This window comes from Pogona vitticeps, chromosome 1 (genome assembly GCF_051106095.1).
Source record: "Pogona vitticeps strain Pit_001003342236 chromosome 1, PviZW2.1, whole genome shotgun sequence".
Classification (NCBI taxonomy): domain Eukaryota; kingdom Metazoa; phylum Chordata; class Lepidosauria; order Squamata; family Agamidae; genus Pogona; species Pogona vitticeps.
This window is the reverse complement of record NC_135783.1, coordinates 46,727,343-46,747,773: the sequence shown is the minus strand read 5'-3', so window position 1 is coordinate 46,747,773 and position 20,431 is coordinate 46,727,343. Positions and strand designations below refer to the sequence as shown.

The 20,431-nt window shown below is 42.4% G+C and overlaps 1 protein-coding gene across 5 annotated transcripts in view; it reads right to left on the bottom strand.

Annotated features, from left to right (window-relative positions):
• The window catches only part of CCDC167 (coiled-coil domain containing 167), a 117,798-nt gene that overhangs the window by 18,068 nt on the left and 79,299 nt on the right, over positions 1–20,431 (bottom strand). For all 5 annotated transcript variants that reach the window (XR_013540407.1, XR_013540406.1, XR_013540405.1 and 2 more), the window contains 2 exons: positions 10,619–10,713; positions 3,611–3,663 (listed from right to left, as the gene is read on the bottom strand). Coding sequence is in view for 2 of the 5 variants with exons in the window: in XM_078383037.1 (XP_078239163.1) it covers positions 3,611–3,663; positions 10,619–10,713 (148 nt within the window). In the remaining 3 variants the exon portion in view is untranslated. The remainder of the gene's footprint in view (positions 1–3,610; positions 3,664–10,618; positions 10,714–20,431) is intronic.

Below are 20,431 nucleotides of genomic sequence, written 5' to 3'. Positions count from 1 at the left end.
AAGTAGCCACAAAGAGAGCGTGAGCTAGCTAATAAAGCAATTATTATTCTAGCTATTCCAGAGAGCACAAAAATAAGTAGCACTAAGAGTAGCATGAAGACAGCATGCAAGTCAAGACTAGTAATATAGTATTACATTCTTCCATGACTGGGAGGAAGAGACTCATCTTGCAAATAAAGCCCCCAGGCCTGCAACTTTTCCTCAAATGCTTCATAACAGGATTATAGTCTACAACAGACCAAGGCCTGCAATGGGTTAGAGGTACAGTATTATAAAAAGAGTAAACACGCAAGAGGAAAGGGTTTTAGTGCAATTTGAAAGATTAGGGGTATATGTGTAGGGCTGTACACACTTAGCTTTGGAAAACGTTTGTGCGTTTGTGTGTGTGTGTGTGATTAAAGCATAAAAATGTCCCTCCGAAATCTATAAGGAGGAAGGAAGTGTTTCTCTCAGCATCCGTGGCATCATGTGCTATTGCCAGTCTTTGTTCAATCATAATATGTGTAGCAGTTTCAAATGTAATAAATGTGCCCAGCTGAGGAACAGAATTGTTCCAACCACATAATATTGAGGACGGGTTGCTGGGAAAATGGCCTTTCCTTGCTATGGAGACATTTTGATTATCCACTTGCAGCAGGGACAGGCCAGCAAAACATTTGATTCCCCACTAATGGCAGCACATTTCTTGCTGTTGCTGCTTTCAAGTGGTGATAGGCCTCCTGTGTTTTTTGTTTCTCACAATTAGGTTGTATTGACTGTGTCCATAGACTCCTTGCTGCTGTCTCCACCGATTATTCATTGCAACTCTACCAATCGCCTCGCATTTAAGATGTTGCGATGTACCTGGATGGAGCAGGAGTTTATATCTGCAGTCTGAAACCAATACTAGCGTCCAATATCCTGTTAAATGTTTAGGGCCCTCCTGACCAAAGGTTTTATCTGAACTGTTTTCCTGTGTTATATACATACTATTCCCTCGACAGCTCCTGTGAGACAGAATACTAACTCGGTTTTTCAAAGACCATTTTCTGATCAGGAGCAAACTCTGTTTATGCTTTCCAGGGTCTGATGCAGAACAGATTTAATGTGAGTGTAAGCATATTTTATTTTCTCACCAGGGGGCACTCAGAACTTGGAAACTTACCCACTGCAAAATTGCTTCCTTTTCTTTATATGCCAAACATCTAGGCCTTTGGAAAGCCACCGTATACAAGCTTAGAGCCCCAAAGGGACCACCCTTAACTCTTCTCCTCTCTGTTAAAAATGGCTAAAATTTAAAAAATTGCTCTGTACTCCCCCTTTAGTACAAGGCAAAGGCAATACAGGATTTCTCTGGGATGAGCAGAGTTTGGCCTCTTGTTTCTGAAGGCATAACCTGTCAAGTATCAAGGAGGGTTAATAACCTTAACCATGGATCTTCAGTGAAAGAAAATACTCACTTCTAAGGATACAGATCTAACACAGGGACCACCAGCTGAAATTCTATTGCTTAGTGTAGTAAGTCACACTAGAGTAGGCCCATTGAATCAGTGGGGATTTGGTGAATTAACACTTCAGTAAATTCTATTGATTCAAATGGGCTGACTCTAGTTGCCATTTATTTTAGCATAGTGTTTCAACAAGAGTAGACCCATTTGAATGAATTGAACTTACAGAGGAGTTAACTCACCAAACCTCCAGTAATTCAGATCTGTGATACTTGTGTGTGCGTGTATCTGTGCGCACTCTTACAACAAATCCTGGAACACCATCTTTTTGGAGGAGAGACTGAGAGTAATAGGAACTACTCTTATTCTGTGCTGCATTTAAGTTCATAGTCACATTTCATCTGCAGCAGTACTGACACACTGAAGAGTTAATGGAAGGAATAGAGATACAGGAAGTTTGTGCTTCAAATCTCATGCACCTACCACATACTTATCCTGCTTTGGGATTTTCTAGAGGCATCTGGTTGGCCTCTTTGGAAAACAAAATGTTGGGACCAGACAGATCTTTGGTCTAATTCAATGGGACTCGTCTTATGTTCTTCCTAGTGGTCATCATATAAGTGTAAGTTGTCTTCTTACTGCTTCATATTTTCCACTCCTTTCACATCTGTTACAAGCTATTACATTTAGATTGTTATCAGAATTACTGAGAATGTATAAATTGGCTTGACCGCTTAAGTCAGGGTAGAGATAGTGTTTTGGGGTGCAACTCTTTCCATCCCCCACCGATATTTATGTTGGCTACTCCTGGTGTGAGTTGCTATCCAACAACATCTGAATGGGAAAAAGTTGCCTGTTTCTGAGCTAACTGTTAATACATTGCTTTCCTCAAGTATTATTGCTATATTGACATCAGCATATACAATTATACTTTCGTTTCTGTTGCATGAAGGGCCAGGGATGGGTGGCACTGAGTCAACACCTTCAAGCTGCCACCTCCAGATTCGTCTCTACAGTGGTGAAAAAAAATCACCTGCATTGTGCATGTAATAGAAAGCACCCATTCACGTATGCTTAGTTTACATGTGGAATTCTGCTTTCCAAAACCATATAAAAGCATGATTCCATTAGTAAACAAAGCACACGGGGAGCATGTGCCATGTTTTAAAAGAATATTTAAGAGAAGGTAGCGCCATGGCAGCAAATTTAATTACGGGGGCAACCCCCAGTTGTTTGGGAGGCACCAGTGTGGCCTCCTCATTCAGTACTTTCTAAGTGAGAACTAAGACCTTGATTGAATAGGGCCTAGAAACAAACTGGGAGCAAAATAGTTGGTAGAAGAGCAAAAATGTATATGGTCCAGAAAGCAATGTTTTTGCTGTGATCTGCAGTCTTCGGATGCAGTGCCAGCTTTCCTAGAAGGATGCAGAACTGGCACACCAGGGAAACCTGGGCAAAAGCACGCCTGCGTAACATTTTTCTGGTGCTCCAGAAATAGGGTGTAAAAATGCTAGTCTTGGTTTTGTTACATTTCTTTGAGGCCTACGTTCATCTTCTTTCTCTTATTTTCTAATATTTAGTTTGAATCTTTGTTTTTATTCTTCCAGTCCTGACTGAAGGATTATACAACTCGTCACTTTATGACCTAACTTGCCACTTTGCCTATTGTCTGTTTCCTCCCTTGGGCATGGAGGGCTAAGTATAAATGTATCACTCACATCTTCTCACTCCAGTGCCTGATGAAGTGGGCTCAGTCTATGAAATACAGCACTCTTTAAGGTGGCATAAACATTTTTTTTGGGGGGGGGTTTGTTTTTCTGTTGCAAGTATGATTTCTAATGTTGAACTCTTAATACATAAATACTAGAAAAGAGTCAGAAATCAAAGAACTTTAGCATTCCAGATGTTGCTGAACTACTGTACTACTATCATATCTCACCATTGGCTAGACTGGATGAGGATGACGGAAATGGGAACCCAGCAACATTTGAAGGGCCACCAGTCCTGGCTTTATCTCTGTTTTGGAAAACATTTGGGACACAGCCATTAAAAATGCTGTTCCCAAACTTAAGAGCAGGTAAATGGATTATTTCAGTTTTATAACTCCTCCATTCTGAGAACCTATAACATAACAGGAATTTAAGGTGCAGTTTCAAAGGGAATTGCCTTGAAGTATTCCTTACCATAAGCTTCAGCTTGCATTGCTAGTAGGCTTTTCTGTTTCTCCAATGACTCTCTGCAAAAATATGAGGAAAATCAGTTAGATGATCTGGAAGATGTAAACAGCAAAAAAAAGCCTCTCCATCCCTGGTGAAGAGCATCCTGAATAACGCAGGCTAAGATCTATTTAGTTCTCATAAACTAGTATAGTTTATAGTAAGCCTCACTGGAAGATGGCATGCTTAGCGGTCAGTAGGCAGAAGGTACAGCAGCCAATAGTAGCAGAGTCAGGAGTGAGAGCCTACTGGGACCTCCTGCTGCTTCCTTCTCCTCTCTCGTGCAAAAACTCACACAGAGTATGAGCCTAGATGTTGAGCACAAGGGGAACACAGGTGGGGCAGCAACCCATCTATCCTAATGGATCAGGCATCAGTGGTAAGCCAATGGCTATGTAAGTGTCCACCAGCAGTCACTTTAGATGCTTGCCTGTTAAAACAAAACAATACAAAAAAAAGGGGCCTAGCCTAACCTTGCTTTGTTATGAAGTTTTTGTCTCACTGCACACAGGAACGCTGAGTCAAACAATGTTTATGTCTTATCTATTTATTTAAAACATTTATAAAGGTTAGGATAGCTCCCTTTTTTCTGATACATCTTTCCCTAACAGGAAAGAGTCCAAGATGGGTGGGAGTTTATTAAAAAGGAAATTCTAAAAGCACAATGACAACCAATTCCAACAAGGAAAAATGGTGGGAAATGGGGTGTGGGGGTGTGAAGAGAGACCAAGCTCAGAAAGGACTTAAAAATAATTTAAAAAGGACACACATAGGAAGTGGAAGGAAAGTCAGGTCACGAAAGAAGGATACAGAGAAGTAGCAAAGAATTGCAGGGATGGCATTTGGAAGGCAAAAGCTGAGAATGAGCTGAGGCTAGTAAGAGATGTTAAAAGCAACAAAAAGGCAGTCTTTTCTTGTTATTTGTAAGATTTTTAATCAGAGGAGCTTATTTCCTTTATACGATTCTAAATAGAAGCCACTCCTCTGTGCAAATGGTATGAACAAGGCTTGCAAAATTGACTTGTTCACTTGTCTGTGCTGAGTGAAAAAACGCTGCTTGACAAGCCACAGCTCCCTCCGTCTGTCCCTTCCTTGCCTCCTTACCCTCAGTCCTCCCCTCCCCCTTCCCATTGCAAGAGGAAAAACGGTCCTCTTCTCAGGAGAAGAGACTTTGAGCGGCACATAGATATACAGCTCTGCAGAAGAATGTAGAGTAGTCCCATGTTGGGGAATTTCAACCGAACGACCTGGCTCCTTAAGAGGCCGGGCACTTTTGCTTTCAGTTTTATTTTTACTGGAGACATTCAAAAGAAAGGCATTAAAAATACAACCTTCATGGACCCTACAGGCATGCAGGTAACAAAGCAACCCAAGTCTGAGGGTATATTTATTTTGGGTTTGTGCACACTGTTATGTAGAAAGTGCCAAGTTTAAATTTTAATTTAAGTTTCAACATAAATTGTAAGGCTATAGTCTGGTCATGCTGACTGGTAAAATTTTTGACTGGTGAGACATTCTAAAATTTTTCAAGCCCTGGGTATGAAAGCTTCCATGTGCTTTTAGAGAGGAGAAATACATGCATAATTGTTTCACCCTATGTTGGGCTGTTGTCCGTCATTCTCATGAATGTTCCAGGAGTTAAACAGTTATACTGCATTTTCCAAGGACAGGAAAAATCCAAGACTTGCACTGTGAGCTGTGCACCAGATGATTAATTAATCCATAGTTTTAAAGCTTGAGAACAAAACAAATTGCCTGGATGTAGCACCTGCAGCAATGGCTCCATTACTGCAGGGAGAACGGAGCCGTTTCAGTGTGGCGAGAAATAAACATGCACCAGCAAATTATCTGCCAGTTCCAAACAAGCTCTGTAGTATAGTTGGGAATGGCAGTGAGCGTAATTGGGTTTGTTTCCCTAGAGAATAAAGCAGGAGCCAGGATGGAAACGGAGCCAAACCAGGCTGCAGAGTGAGTTAAGGAAAGAGTGCAGGATAGGTTAACATTGGGAAAGGCAAAAGAAGAAAGACACTTAGAAGCACAGCATAGGACCAGGATAGAAAGAGACATCAGCCTGTTGGAAAACAGACAAAATCCAAGCAGCTACAGAACGTCTACTGTGGGAGAAAAAAGACTGGGAAAATTTCACTGGAGCCTTCGAGGATTAGAATGAAAGGGAGCCAAATTGTTAGCGATTTGTTCAGCAACTAAGTCAACTAATTACCACAGCCAGTTCCCCCCTCCCTCCCATGTAAACCAGAGGTGGGCACATCATGGCCCTATGCTGTATATATGTATGCAGATCCTAAGGCCATTTCTGAGGCCATCGTGAGGTTCCTGCAGCACAAAAACAAAAAAATGTGTTTTTTTAAAAAAGAAAAAGTGGGTTTCCTGTTCCCTGAGGGCTGCAGGAGAAGTGTTTCATTCTAAACACATCAAATTATTCCCCAAGCTAAAAATTAAACAACAACCCAGAAGTGGCTGCCTTGGTCCTTCTGGGTCCGGTTTGTTTACATTTTGGAGGCAGTTCTGGGTCTGATGCAGCCTGTGAGAATCTGGAATCTGGCCCCCTAGCCTGCTAAAATTGCCCACTTGTGATGAAAACAATATGCTACGGGTGGGTAATGTGTGGTTCTCCAAACGTTGTCACACTCCAAAACCTATTAATATGGCCAGTAATCCGAGATCATGGGCAATTAAACAATTTCTGGAGAAACACGTTTCCTTCCCTGCAATATACCTTCACCTATGGCAGCAACAGTGTAAAGACAGACATGATGCAGCTGTTCGAATCCCCTTTCCTCATCCCATTTAGTTTAGTGTGACATGTGATGTGATTTCATATTAAGTCCATACTTAAAAAAATGCTTACCTGGAGCCCCTCTGTTGCACCCCAGGTGGGAGGCTCAGGCTGCTGGGCAGCCTCCATAGGCATTCCAACACTAGGATGCTATCAGGATCTGTATACGCTGGTGTCAACATAGCATAGCTGCTTCCCTAGCCCCCACACCCTCCCTTTTCTAAATCACTGGTTTGTATGTATACAATTGTATCAGTTTTGTTCATGGATGTTTTGCCTGTTATAATGTTCACCACAACTTTATGGGCAGTGGTGAACACTGGGATGGATCTGGTGAATGGGACAGGCAAGGACAGAGGTGCTCGAGTTGTGGAATCCCCTTAAGGGTACAGGGGTGAAGCTTAGCTTGGAAGCCGGCAGCCCAGTCTCGCCTACAAATGACAAGGAGCCACAAAATGGCTGTGTACCCAAGTGGGCTCCAGTGGTCCATTGTTCCTGGTTAAATTCCATATCTGGTGGAGTGGGAAGTACTGGGCTAACACTGCATCTCCCAATGCTCCACATTCAACTCCATTATGGCACCAGTGATGCTACTGCAGTAACCAATATAGTAGTGGTTTTTTCCTCTCCAGTAACTGTGTGCAGCTGTGTTATTTTCCCCTAAAGGCTGGGGCCTGCTTAATCTTAGCAACAGAAATCTCACTGATTCAATGCATCAATTTTAGTTGGAATTACCAAGCAGATTTAGATGTATGTTTCCATGTTCTTCTGTGAGGCAGACTTTAATCTGTTTGTAAGCTAGCTTTGGGAGAAAGCGTGCATCTAAGTCATACAAATAACTAGGGACAATAAATGGCAGCTAAGCATTGCACAAGGCAGTGGCATCATGTCACACATGTTAAACTATTGTATAGGAAAGAAACAAAGACCGTTGGCCACTTGGTGTTTCTTATTTTGCTTTTAAAAATGGTGTCAAGAAGTGACTCATTAACGACAAATGGTGATTAGTTTCTCAAAGACAATGGGATGGCACGATGAAAAGACAGGAAGGACAGAAAGTGTAGCAAACACAAAAAGCATGAATCTCTCTAGGACTGAATGGATTCCACCAGAATGTGTACAACATGCAGTCTGTGTGCCACATGTAGCCTCCAAGTGCTTTTTTGCAGACCCCAAGATCATCCCAGAGCTTTCTCATTTTAAAAAGTGCTTATTTATTTTGCAAAACAATCCCTGTTTCTTCTCCCGAAGGCCTCCGGGAACAGCAGGTTTTGCATCAGGGGTTTGGGGATGGAGTGTTCTGTTGCTGTTATGTGTGGTCAAGTTATGGAGCCCTTAAAAGTGTTTTCAGGTGGGGTGGATTTGATTTAAATTGCTTTTAATAACAATTAAAATTTTAAAAATCCAATTTTTAGATGATTTAAATTAAAAATGATTTTTTTTAAAAAAAATAAAATTTAAAAGAATTGTTGATTTTTATCCACCCTTTACTCAGGACATGAGAGATATTTATGGAGTGGTTTTACCACTTCCATTCTCCATGGCTGAATGCAGTCTTGTACTTTAGCCACTATAATACACTGGCTCCTGGAGTGTTCTGTAAGCAACTCTAAATTAAAAAAGAAAAACACCCTAAGCAGCCTTTTCCAGACCACAGTGGAGACTGGAGACTGAAAACAAGAATTTATCCCCAACCTCTTCACCCTAGTTTGCCTACGCCAGCCTGTATCCTAATTACTCAATTTAATGTGAATCCACTTGAGTTTTAAAGAATGTAGATCCAAATGCCATCACTGGTAAAGAAATGGCTATTTTCTCCCAATAACTATATATATGTGCTTTCTTCTAGAAGAGTAAATGTGGGCAGCTTTAACCATGCTGGTTATATAGGAAGGTAGTAAAAGGCACCTTATTGACAAATCTCCATGAAATAAAACGAATGATGAAGAACTTGAGAACTGAGAAAAGGTACTTCTTAATCTCTACTTTGTTGTTGTTGTTTAAAGCAGATTCTTGGCTCTTATGGGAGTAAAGACAGGCTTATAAGTGCATGGGGAAATGTTAGATAAAGCAAAAGGAGTAGTTAATGGGGGTAAAAATAGGCATTTGCTGACAGATCTTGATTTCAACCAAATAGCTAGAAATCAGTGAAGTGAGGGGTAATTTGCAGCAGCACAATCTGGTTAATGCATAAACCTTCCCTTCTTGGCTGCTGCTGTTCCCTGTGATCCTCTCCCTCTATCGATAGCTCCCCTAAAAACAGATCATCGGAAAGGTGTTTGCAGTGTCTTGGGAGAAAACCCCTGGTTTGGGCAAGTGGGAAGAAGAAAAGCAGTAAGCAGAGGGTGGGTTAAGCATTTTCACTGGTTGTACCTCTGCAGCTGTTTAGCAGAGACCTAATTCTGGCCTAACATTCTCAGCGGTGAGGTGGTAGGACCCTGTAGCCTGCTTGTCACTCACTACCTATATTTAGCAAAACTTGAGAAAACTCACACATGAAAAAACAAGCATAATGTTCTCTTTTTTTAAAAAGAAAAGAAAAGAAAAAAGCACAAAATGCACATAAGACTTGGCTGGCAACTGAAAGCTGGCTGAAGGACTTGAAGATCATTATCTTGCCTTATTGGCTCCTTTACTGCAACCTGATTGAGGAATGTGATCACTGCCACATTTCCAAGTCACGACAAATAGCCTTTCCACTCTATTCCATTCTATTTGAAGCTCCTCGGGATTAGTACTGTGTCCAGTTCTGGAGTGTACACTTCGAGGAGGATAGGAGGCAAAGTGGGATGAGCTCAGAGACCAACCAAGATGTTGAAGTCAGGGGTACGGAAAGCAATGCAGACAGGCTGAAGGAACTTGCATGTTCAGCCTGGAAAGGAGGAGACACAACACCACTCTTCAAATATCTGAACAGCTGATACATAGAAGAGAGCAACGATTCGGTCTCTGATAATCCAAACCAGCGGTCCCAAAGAAGCGGACTCGCTGAGCCTCTGACGGAAGTGGGGCACATTCACCACCATGCTGGCGCATGCGCGCACTCTTAGGTACTTGCACAAAGTGATGTGGGACCGCCCGTGCCAGCGTGAGCACTCACTCCCCCACCCCTTCGTGCATGCACAGGACCGCCTGCACGCCTGCCTGCGCACCCGCCCACCCCTTCGCGTGGGTGCTTGGGCGCATGCGTGAAGGGGTGGGGGAGCGCTCACACTGGCATGCCTGTGTGCAAAGCAGCTGTGGGGAGGGGACTGTGTGCGTGGGGCGGGGCGGGAGGTCTGTCTCTGCGGCCCAGTCCAGCTCAGGCTGCGGACCAGGGGTTGACAGCCTCTGATCCAAAGGATAGGACAAGGTCAAAGGGACTTCAGTTACAAGAGGGTGGATTCTTTCTGAGTGTTAGAACTATAATGAGTCAAAAATTTGACCACGGAATCAGTTCAGAGTTTGGAAATACAACTCCCAGAATCTCCCAGCATGGCCACTGATCATGTTGACTGTGGAACAGTAATCCAAAAAGGTAACTTTTCCAAGCTACAAACCAGTTACATGGGCCTTTCCCTTGCTACCACTCTTCAGGAAGAAACTGGACCGTCAGGTATTCGGGATGGCCTATTTCTGGATTTTCTACAGAGTTAGTGGATTTGCTTCCATGGCTTCTAAAGACGCCTACAACTTCATGATTCTGTGTTCTATACAATGTTCAGCTTATTAGAATTAGCCATAGATCTGCAGAATGAGAAGAGTATTTCCTTTGGAGGAGAAACAGACCTGTGAGCAAGAAGTAGTCAGAAAATATATGTTACAAAGTGAAGGGATTTTGGGGGGGGGCGGGCAGTGTAAACTCTATGTGGCCTCCAAATATTAACTGGAAAGGAAACACCCAAGTAGCACAAAGATAGACTAAAAAGGGAATGTACTGAAGAATGATTAGGAATTGAAACCATGACAGAGCTCAATGTGTACTCACACAGGTTGTGAGAGTAAAAATTCAGATTTGCATTCATTCTCTTTTATTCAAAATTTCTTCCTTTTCAGAACAGCGTTTTTTTTAAATAATGAGCTCATAAATGTCTTCCCTGTCCAGAACTGTTTATAGCCAACAAATCCAGCCCACCAGTGATTCATGAGAGAAATAGACACTTGCAGCTCCATGAAGGTGAATAAATTCCCACCAGTACCTTCTCTTAAGAGTCAAGTCTTCTCTCCTCAGCTTAAAATCTATATCTTCCAAGGCCTCTCTGCAGTGGAGCAACTTGTCTTCCAGGTGATCTACCTAAAACACACAAAAGACCACCATGAACAATAGGAATCTTCATCCAGGTCTTCAAAATCTCAGTCCCAGCAAACAAGAGAATTTGACTCGAAATGTATGTTTCACCTCCCCCAATTTCCAGCAGAAAGAACAGCTGCCATTTTTAACTACCTCCAAGCACTTTAAACAAAACAGAGACTGCTTCTTGTTTAGAATCTGGCAGCTTTAAGACAAAGGGGGAAAGGGTCTAATTAAGACAGACCAGTCAATGGAAGCCTCATAGCCATATCCTGTCCCATGAAAAATGCCGGTCCACGCACATCCAATACCACATTACCAATCCAGGAGCAAAAGAAGTACAGTATATCAAGTGAATGACTGCCATAACAATTAAAAATGCCGGCTGCCCAATTTGAGGATACAAAGAGATCCTACCTCACAGCTCTCCATCCCTTACTCAAGATGGGCTTTCAGTAAAACTGGTTGCTGACCAGGGCTTTAGACAACTGTTACACATGCCAAGTGACTCTCCACGGAAAACATGGCAGGAGCAGCAACAAGGTGTAGTTGATTCCTAAGCGACAGGACAAGGTTGCTCTGAGGCAGGTCTCTACTGCCACCCACCATAGATGTATTGATACCAGCAGCTCCCTTTAGTAAAACATTTCACAAATTGCTGCCCGAAGGGGCAAGTTTTCCAAGACAGAAGTACAATTTTGATACCCAATTTCCAATAAAAATTACCCTAAGGTTGGCATTAAAATGCCATCTATAATTTTAGAGTCTTAAACTATGGTCTGTTGAGAATTGCAAAAAAAACTAAACAAAACACCCCATCTTGGTTAAAAAGAAGGCCAAATCCACCATGGGGAGACTGGTGCAAAAAGAAGGCTTACACAAACATACTGCTGATGTGGATGAATATAGGTTCTGGACTGTGGCATTCTCAAAGCCTCACTGAACTGCATGTCTGTATCTTATGCTGGAGGATATGTGTTCCCATTTGTGGACCACTTGTTAATGATGGATAAAGATAGCAGGATCAGAACAAGAATCTTCATTTGCTGACAGTAAAGTGGCTAGGAAGCAAACTCCTTCTCCGTGTATTTGCAGCATACATGTATAGTCCATGCACTAGCAGCAAACTAAATAGGTAGCAGTGCATTTCATGTATGTGTGTCCATGTTTTTTCCTGCAAAATCATTTAATGCCTCCCATCTGAATTTCGGAAGTTTTACCATGGCGTATATTGTATGAAAACAAGGGGAAACTGACAGTAGTGTCGATTATTTAAAGAAAATGCAGTTGGCAAAAATCTTTAGATGCAGATGTACAGCTCCATGCACTTTCCCAAGAAATACAACATCATCTCTACTATCTGTGCCACTATTTTACTTCCTTACGCAGTCACACCCGCTCCCAAAAGTCAACCCCAGGTGGAACAGGGAAAATTAACTTGGGCAATTCCAGTTCCCAAGCAGATACTTCGAACTGCTGTGATCATCTTTATATTCAGTTTAAATTGCAGCAGGAAGCAATTGCTGGATGCTCAAGATAGTCATCTAATTAGCCTGCTAATTTATTTTCCAGTAAAGCAGAGAGACAAGAGAGAGAAAGAGAGGAACAGCTGAAGCACAAGAGCAAGGGTGACCAAGGACTTTGAGTATGAGAAGAACCCCTTATAGCTGAGCTGGCACCCTAGGAAAAATGTGCCAGGAAATCTGGCTCATTCTAAGCCCAGAGGAAATCTTTTCTCTTGCAATCCTATGAGAAGAGTGTCAGAAAAGTGGATCTATTTGTTATTTCATACAAACAATATATTTGCTCAACAGAAGAAACATCTTTAAACTGCTAGAACACTGAGCTATATAGCCCAGCATCCCCCTAGTCTACACTGGGAAAGTCACTTTTGAGGATGATGAGAAAGGGGGGGGGATATATATTTCCAGATATATATTTCTGGATATAAATATATATTTCCATATATATATTGAGAAATAAATGTTTCTCAAGCTCTGTTCAAAATAGCATCAAGTCTACAAGGTCTCCAGCAGAGTTATCTCCCAACCCAGTGACCTAAAATCCTTTAATTAGAGCTGCTAGGACCATCTGCATGCAAAACAAGTTATCTACTATTGAGTTACAGCCACTTCCCTTGCAGATGAATTGGACTGGGAGCTTATAGATTGACAAGCTAATGAAAAAGGTTTATAAATCAGTGGAACCTTTCCTTGTTCCTTTTCCACTGCATGCCATGTTGTGCTAAAGAAGTAAGAAACTAGGCTGAGAAAGGCCATGCACCCTTTCATATCAGATTGCCATTGTTAGCCTAGAGATGCATCCAACCCAGAGAACCAGGAGACTCCCTCACCCCACCCCTCTGCACCCAAGACCATTTCTTGTTACCCTATCTTGGGAGAACGGGGGGAGGGGGAAGAGATAGTAAGGAAGACTACCTTTCCAACAATTACACTGGGAAATCAATTCTACTGATCCCCTGATTAACCACTTTATGGCTTAATTTTGAACTAATTAGCCATTTTCATGCTCTGCTCAAGAAAAGGAAAACCAGCTGCAGGCAGGACACAAGCAGTCACAATTAGGATATACGTAAGGAATCCATTCATGACAGCAAAAGCCAGCTGATAGGGGGGAAACTCCACTAGCTGACTTCACACACCTATTCTGTCTTATAGGTATAACTTTGCCCCTTTGAAATGTGCCATGAAATGATTATCAGTATTTCAGAGTAGCTCTCAGAGACTGAAAAAGTTCTTTCTTGGGAACATGAACAAGACTTCATGCTTCACTGCCATCCTTTAACTTCAACCTAGAGCAGAGAGGCAAAGCTTTGGCTTTTTGTTTTGTTCCCATCCAACAAGCACAACCCTAAAACCAACCACCAGCTTCTGTCCATGTTTGGCGCCAGCACGGAGATAGGGAACAGGGACGGATCTACTATCAGGTTCAATGAGCCAGCTGCAAGAGCTTTGTGGCACAGTGGTTAACTGTGCTGTACTGCAGCCAAAACTCTGCTCAGGAACTGACCCCGGATTCAATCCCAGGTAGCTGGCTCAAGGTTGACTCAGTCTTCTATCCTTCCAAGGTCAGTAAAATGAGTACCCAGCTCATGGGGGGATGTGCAGCCTGCATAATTAACTTGTAAACTGCCCAGAGAGTGCTTGAAGCGCACGAGGAGGTATATAAGCAGCACACTTTGCTATTTGCTTTTGCAACAGGTGCACAGCAAGAGGAAGGAGAAAGATATTAGCATACAAAATTGTGCGTGCTAGGTGGCTTCTTTTACATCCCACATGCTGGTCTGGTGCACTGGATTGTTTATATATTATAACTCCTAGACCCCTGTTGCTGGTGTGTGTAGGTGGTTGGAGAGTGTCCTTCTCTCTGTCATTTGCAGGCCATCTTTCTCCCAAGAATTAACTTTTCTATCAAAACCACCCATTGATTATAAATTTGGTTATTAAAGGAGAGTGCATGTCCATCCAGCAAAGACAACAAGCCATCCCCAAGGTTAAGCGACACCAAAAGCATCCGGACTGAATTTTGGGTTATAGACTTTCATCTGGTCCAGCTCCAGAAACTCAGAGCTTGCTTCACTGCCAGGTTTCATAAACTCTAGGACATTTGCAAACATTGCACGGTCCTGGCATTAGATATAGCAAAAGGGGAATGCTGGCAGCCACCACTTTATGCATTATCCTCCAATTGTCACTTGGGATTTGAGATGTGTGAGCTAACTTGGGGACAACTTTGCAACATTAATGTTTATACTACTTACAGTTGTACAGGCGCATGAATTGTGGCATGTGCAAAGTTTTTATGCTCTTCACAGCACTGCTACACAAGAAAGCCTCGCCCACACACACCTAGGTCTGCACAGTTGTGAGAGGTACACCACCCTTTGGGCTGAAAGCTTGGTCATCCTCGAGTATGTCACACTACAGTAGCTCTCTTGCAGTAGATAAAGCAGCAATGAGGAATAAAGAGAAGGAGATGGGGAAAACGGGGCAGATAGAGAGTAAGAGAAATACTGTAGTTAGGGAGGAATACAATAGTCAGAACAGTCTGGCAAGCATTTTTCTTTATTCTCAGAGCTGCTGTGGGAACTTCCCAGGGGCCTCATGCTGGTACAAAAACCACAGACTTTGAGAATCCAGAAGGCTTCCACTGAATCCTCAGAGGCAACTCTCCACAGAGTCCTGAACCCTCCTGTAGATGGAAATCGTTTTCTCCAGGAAGGCTTAGAAAAGACAGGCTAGAGCAGAGTGCTGTGAAACGAGGGGGGCGGGGAAGCTGGACAAGGAAGAAAATAATGATACTGTATATTGTTCTAACAAAATTCATTTATTTATTGGGTGCCAAAGAATGGTGCTGAAGGCAGCTAGCAATGATAAAAGCAGTAAGAAGGGTACAATCCAAACATAAAACAAATTAAAAACACATCAATAAAATAAAGTGCAGCAAACATTCAGTAAAACCTCTTCTGCAGCAACCCTAATAGCTAAAAGCCTACCTGGATTTAAAAGGGTCTTCTTGACTGCTGACTAAAAGATAACAGGGAAGGCCCCAGCCCATCCTGGCTTGGTAGGGAATTCCACAACCACAGAGAAAATTCTTTCTCACAGACCTACCTAATGTGCTGCTGAGGGTGGCAGGACCGAGAGGAAGGATCTCCCTGCACATCTGGGTGACTAGGCAGGTGGGAGATAGGGGAGCCAGCAGCCAAGGACTGAAGTGTCCCAAACCAACCATAGGCCACCTTGAGTCCTTTTAAAGAAAAGGGCAGGGAATCAATCGATAGATCAGTTCTACTCGGTTCAGTGGGGACTTAGTCCCAGGTAAATGAGCACAGGGTTTCAGCACTGATTCAGCTGTGGGGACTGATTTCCCCATGGACCCTTGCAACTCACGGGAGATCCTCACAACTTGCAAAGGTAGTGTTGCACCTCTCAGAGGCACAAAGAAATGGCAGGGGAAGAGCATGAAGGTAAGAAGGGCTGATGTCTGATGGCTCCCAATCCCGTAATTCAGTCTGGGGGATTCCTGACAAAGCACGGGAGCAGGAGCTCTTCTCGCCCCCTCCCCCAAGTCCCCCCCCCATGCAATTGCAGAGGTAGGACTTTCTAAAGGAAGATTAGATCCACACTTTGCAATAGTAACCCTATTTGCTGCAGGTACACTGATGTTACATTGATACTTCCCAGAACAAAACTGTGAAGAAACGTTGTGCACTCTCAAATACTTGTGTGGTCATATCAACCATCTGGGCCCAAACCCCTTATAGAGCTATACTGATAAAAGCACAGCAAATGAAATGGGCAGAGTCTGGTGTGGAGAACAAAAAATGTTTAATATCCAGCACCACTTCAAAACAATAAGAGCTACTCCCTGGATAGTGCAATGGTTCAGGTGGTTTTGAGTTCAATTCCCCTCTGTGCTTCCTAGATAGCAGATGGACTTGACGATCCTTAGGGTCCCTTACAGCTCTGCAGTTCTAAGACCACCACCATTTATTTATTTATTTATTTATTTATTTTATTTATATCCCACCTATCTGGTCGTGTGAGGACCACTCTAGGCGGCTAACAACATAAAAGTAATACAATAATATACATATAACCATTTTACATAACGAAAAAGAGAAAAAAACTAAACAAAATGGGAGAGCTATAGGGAAAAGTCGTCAGGAGTTATCTGTTGGGAAGGCCTGCCTAAACATCCATGTTTTTAATTGTTTCTTAAAAATACCCAGCGAGGGGGCCGCGCGAATCTCAGGGGGTAGGTTGTTCCAGAGACGAGGAGCCACTGCCAAGAAGGCCCGATTTCTAGTCTTTTCCTTCCGGGCCTCCCTCGGCGTTAGGCTCCTCAGTCTCACCTCCTGGCTTGCACGAGTGACACGGGTAGATCTTGGTCGGAGGAGGCGTTCCGCCAAGTATCGAGGTCCTAAACCGTTTAGGGCTTTATACGTAAGCATCAACACTTTGAAGTCGATGCGGAAACGGATGGGCAGCCAATGCAGTGCGGCCAGGGTGGGTGAAATATGTTGGTATCTTCTCACTCCACTGAGTAATCTGGCCGCCACACTCTGCACCACCTGTAGTTTCCGCAGCAGCCTCAAAGGTAGCCCCACGTAGAGCGCGTTACACCACCATCATCCTTCTCAGTAAATGCCTTCACCAATTCAGTGTTCCAAGAGCAACTTCAAGAAAAGCAAGCTGTGAAGTACTAAAGCCCCTAGCAGCAAGTGTGTTGTCAGGCACAAGGACCATTTTGGTAGAAATCTTGATCCACTTGAGGGATTTCTGGAAACCTCCCAAAACACAGCAGATGGGGAGAAGGACAACTGATCATGGACAAAAGAGACAACATATACTGTACCTTGTGCTGATATTTATTCTTACAGTCTCTGAGTGAGGGATCTAAATGGCAGACTTAAAAGGAGAGAGGTGACATTTGATGTGGACTGGATTTGTTGTGTTTGCTTTTAAATAAGCAAATGTTATAATGAATTAATAAAAAGCATTCTTCCTTGCAGGAAAGCTACAAGCCATTTTCAAGAAGTGGCATCCGGCCTCTGTCTTTATAAATTCCCTAATTAAGATCCTGGCTCTCTGCCACATCACACATACACTGACATCCAATGGAGTTAGATAATGAGTTTTTATGCCTCCTGACCCTCATAAAACAGATCATAGCTAAACAAAACTGGTAGGGGCTTCTGAGGAGAAGGACTCTTAATGACTGCCTTCCTATGAAGTAGACTGGCCTCAGGTCACTGGCCATCAGCTTTTCCCCATTGTCTGGTTACTGGTTATCAAATCCATCACAATATATACATTATTTGGACAGTTAAGAATTATGCTGGGAGACTAAAGCCAGGCAGAAAGTTAAACTTTTTCTGTTATGGCCAATCAGACTTCATTATCCACAGACGATGCAGATTTTAGCATGATAAATTAAAGGACCTGCCATCTGGGAAATTCCTTTAATTATCTGGATATTGCTCAAAGTCCCTTTTGCACTTGACCAATAACGCCAGCAGCTGCAATATTCCATAGGTTTACAGGCATATTTTATATTTAAAGTCTGGAAAGTTCCTTTTTTGGACTACAATTTCCAAAATTCTTCATCTAATGTTGCTAGTGTTGTGCTGGCCTCAGGGATTTGGGGAGTTGTAGTACAAAGGAATGTTTCCGACAAGCTCTGTGTTGTACTACCTGGCATGTTTCTCTTCACCATCACACTAGAGTCCCCGCACCATATCAGAAAATACATGCACTCAATGTTTGTTTCCCAAGTGAGAAACTCATTTCCATTCTACTGCACACCCCTCTGCCTCAGAAAAACAACTTTTGCCATTATGAGAACAACGTCAATCACCCATGAAATTCTGAGAAGTTACTTGAAACTTTGGTTACAAAACTGATTATCTTTTTCCACTGCTTTTTTCCTCCTGCATCGACAAAGACATAAATTAGTGTACTTCTTTTGAAAGTGTGTGGTGGGCAATAGGCATGGGACATTAAGATATTTTTTCACTACAGCAACCAGAATTTATTAGGAAGTTCCCCAGCTAGAATTCTGACATTTGCAAAAAAATTCCAAATCCTCACAGATGTTTCAGGATATACAGTTGTTCCTTGTCAACATTCTCTCTGCAATGATGTCATTAAGCATGAAGTACATGGGTGAGGCATTTTAAGCTCCATGGTAAGTGCAAAGCATTTGGGACTGGTAGTCTCTCTGCTCATTAGACTCTTCAGAGAGTGCCTCTCAACTCTCAGTTCCTGATGCCTTGCAGTTTCCTTGGAGCTTAGAAAGCTTCACCTGTGTCCTTCTTTTCCATGCTTGATGGCAGTCACTGTAGAGAAAAATTTGCCAAGGCACACATCTCGTTCAAACAAAATGCTTATCATCTGCAATAAATCCACATTTAATATGCTACTCTATTTTTTATTGTAGGCTGTGAGAGTGTGCAATTCCATGCTAGACAACAGAACTGAGAATACATAACACTATACAATATACATTCTCTAAGTCAATTATAGGTTTTTCTTGCAAATTATGTTCTTCACCTTAAAGAAGCTGCTCTGGGCCATTTCTAATCTGACTTTTGTTATGTGGTAATGCCCCCACTATTCATTAAACTGAATTTCAAAGTCCTTATGTCTGTCAACATACTCCACACTGTTATATGGTAATTTTAACTGCCTTTTTTGACTGCTTGCTTCTTATTGATTACCATGAACTTCATGTTCTTAACATTCAGTTTTAGACTGTATTCAGGTCTTGCTTTGTTGACTCTGCAGAACCTTTGCAGAGCATCAACATTGTCAGCTAGTAATACTGTATTTTGGATAGAGGCTCGTAACATTGTACAGGAGGCAGCCGCCTAGAGTGGTCTAGTATGATCAGATAGGCGGGATACAAATAAAATAAAATTACATAAATAAATAAATAAATAAATAAATAAATAAATAAATAAATAAATAAATAAACAAACAAACAAACAAACAAAAAACCATCCCAAAGAAAAGGAAATGCAAGAAAGCAAAGTGGCTGTCCAACGAGGCCTTAGAAATAGCAGAGAGGAGAAGGGAAACAAAATGCAAGGGAGATAGGGAAAGCTACAGAAAATTGAATGCAGACTTCCAAAGAATAGCAAGGAGAGACAAGAGGGCCTTCTTAAATGAACAATGCAAAGAAATAGAGGAAAATAATAGAAAAGGAAAAGCCAGAGATCTGTTCAAGAAAATTGGAGATATTAGGGGAACATTTTGTGCAAAGATGAACATGATAAAGGACAAAAATGGGAGAGACCTAACAGAAGCAGAAGACATCAAGAAGAGGTGGCAAGAATGCACAGAGGAATTATATCAGAAAGATTTGGATATCCCGGACAACCCAGACAATGTAGTTGCTGACCTAGAGCCACACATCCTGGGGAGTGAAGTCAAGTGGGCCTTAGAAAAGCTGGCTAACAACAAGGCCAGTGGAGGTGATGACATTCCAGTTGAACTATTTAAAATCTTAAAAGATGATGCTGTTAAGGTGCTTCATTCAATATGCCAGCAAATTTGGAAAACTCAACAGTGGCCAGAGGACTGGAAAAGTTCAGTCTACATCCCAATCCCAAAGCAGGGCTGCGCCAAAGAATGCTCCAACAACCGTAAAATTGCACTCATTTCACAAGCTAGCAAGGTTATGCTCAAAATCCTACAAGGTAGGCTTCAGCAGTATGTGGACTGAGAACTCCCAGAAGTACAAGCTGGATTCCGAAAGGGCAGAGGAACCAGAGACCAAATTGCAAACATGCGCTGGATTATAGAGAAAGCCAGAGAGTTCCAGAAAAACATCTACTGCTTCATTGACTATGAAAAGGCCTTTGACTGTGTGGACCACAGCAAACTATGGCAAGTCCTTATAGAAATGGGAGTGCCTGACCACCTTGTCTATCTCCTGAGAAACCTATATGTGGGACAGGAAGCAACAGTTAGAACTGGATATGGAACAACTGATTGGCTCAAAATTGGGAAAGGAGTACGACAAGGCTGTATATTGTCCCCTGGCTTATTTAACTTATATGCAGAATACATCATGCGGAAGGCTGGACTGGAGAAATCCCAAAACGGAATTAAGATTGCCAGAAGAAATATCAACAACCTCCGATATGAAGATGATACCACTCTGATGGCAGAAAGTGAGGAGGAATTAAAGA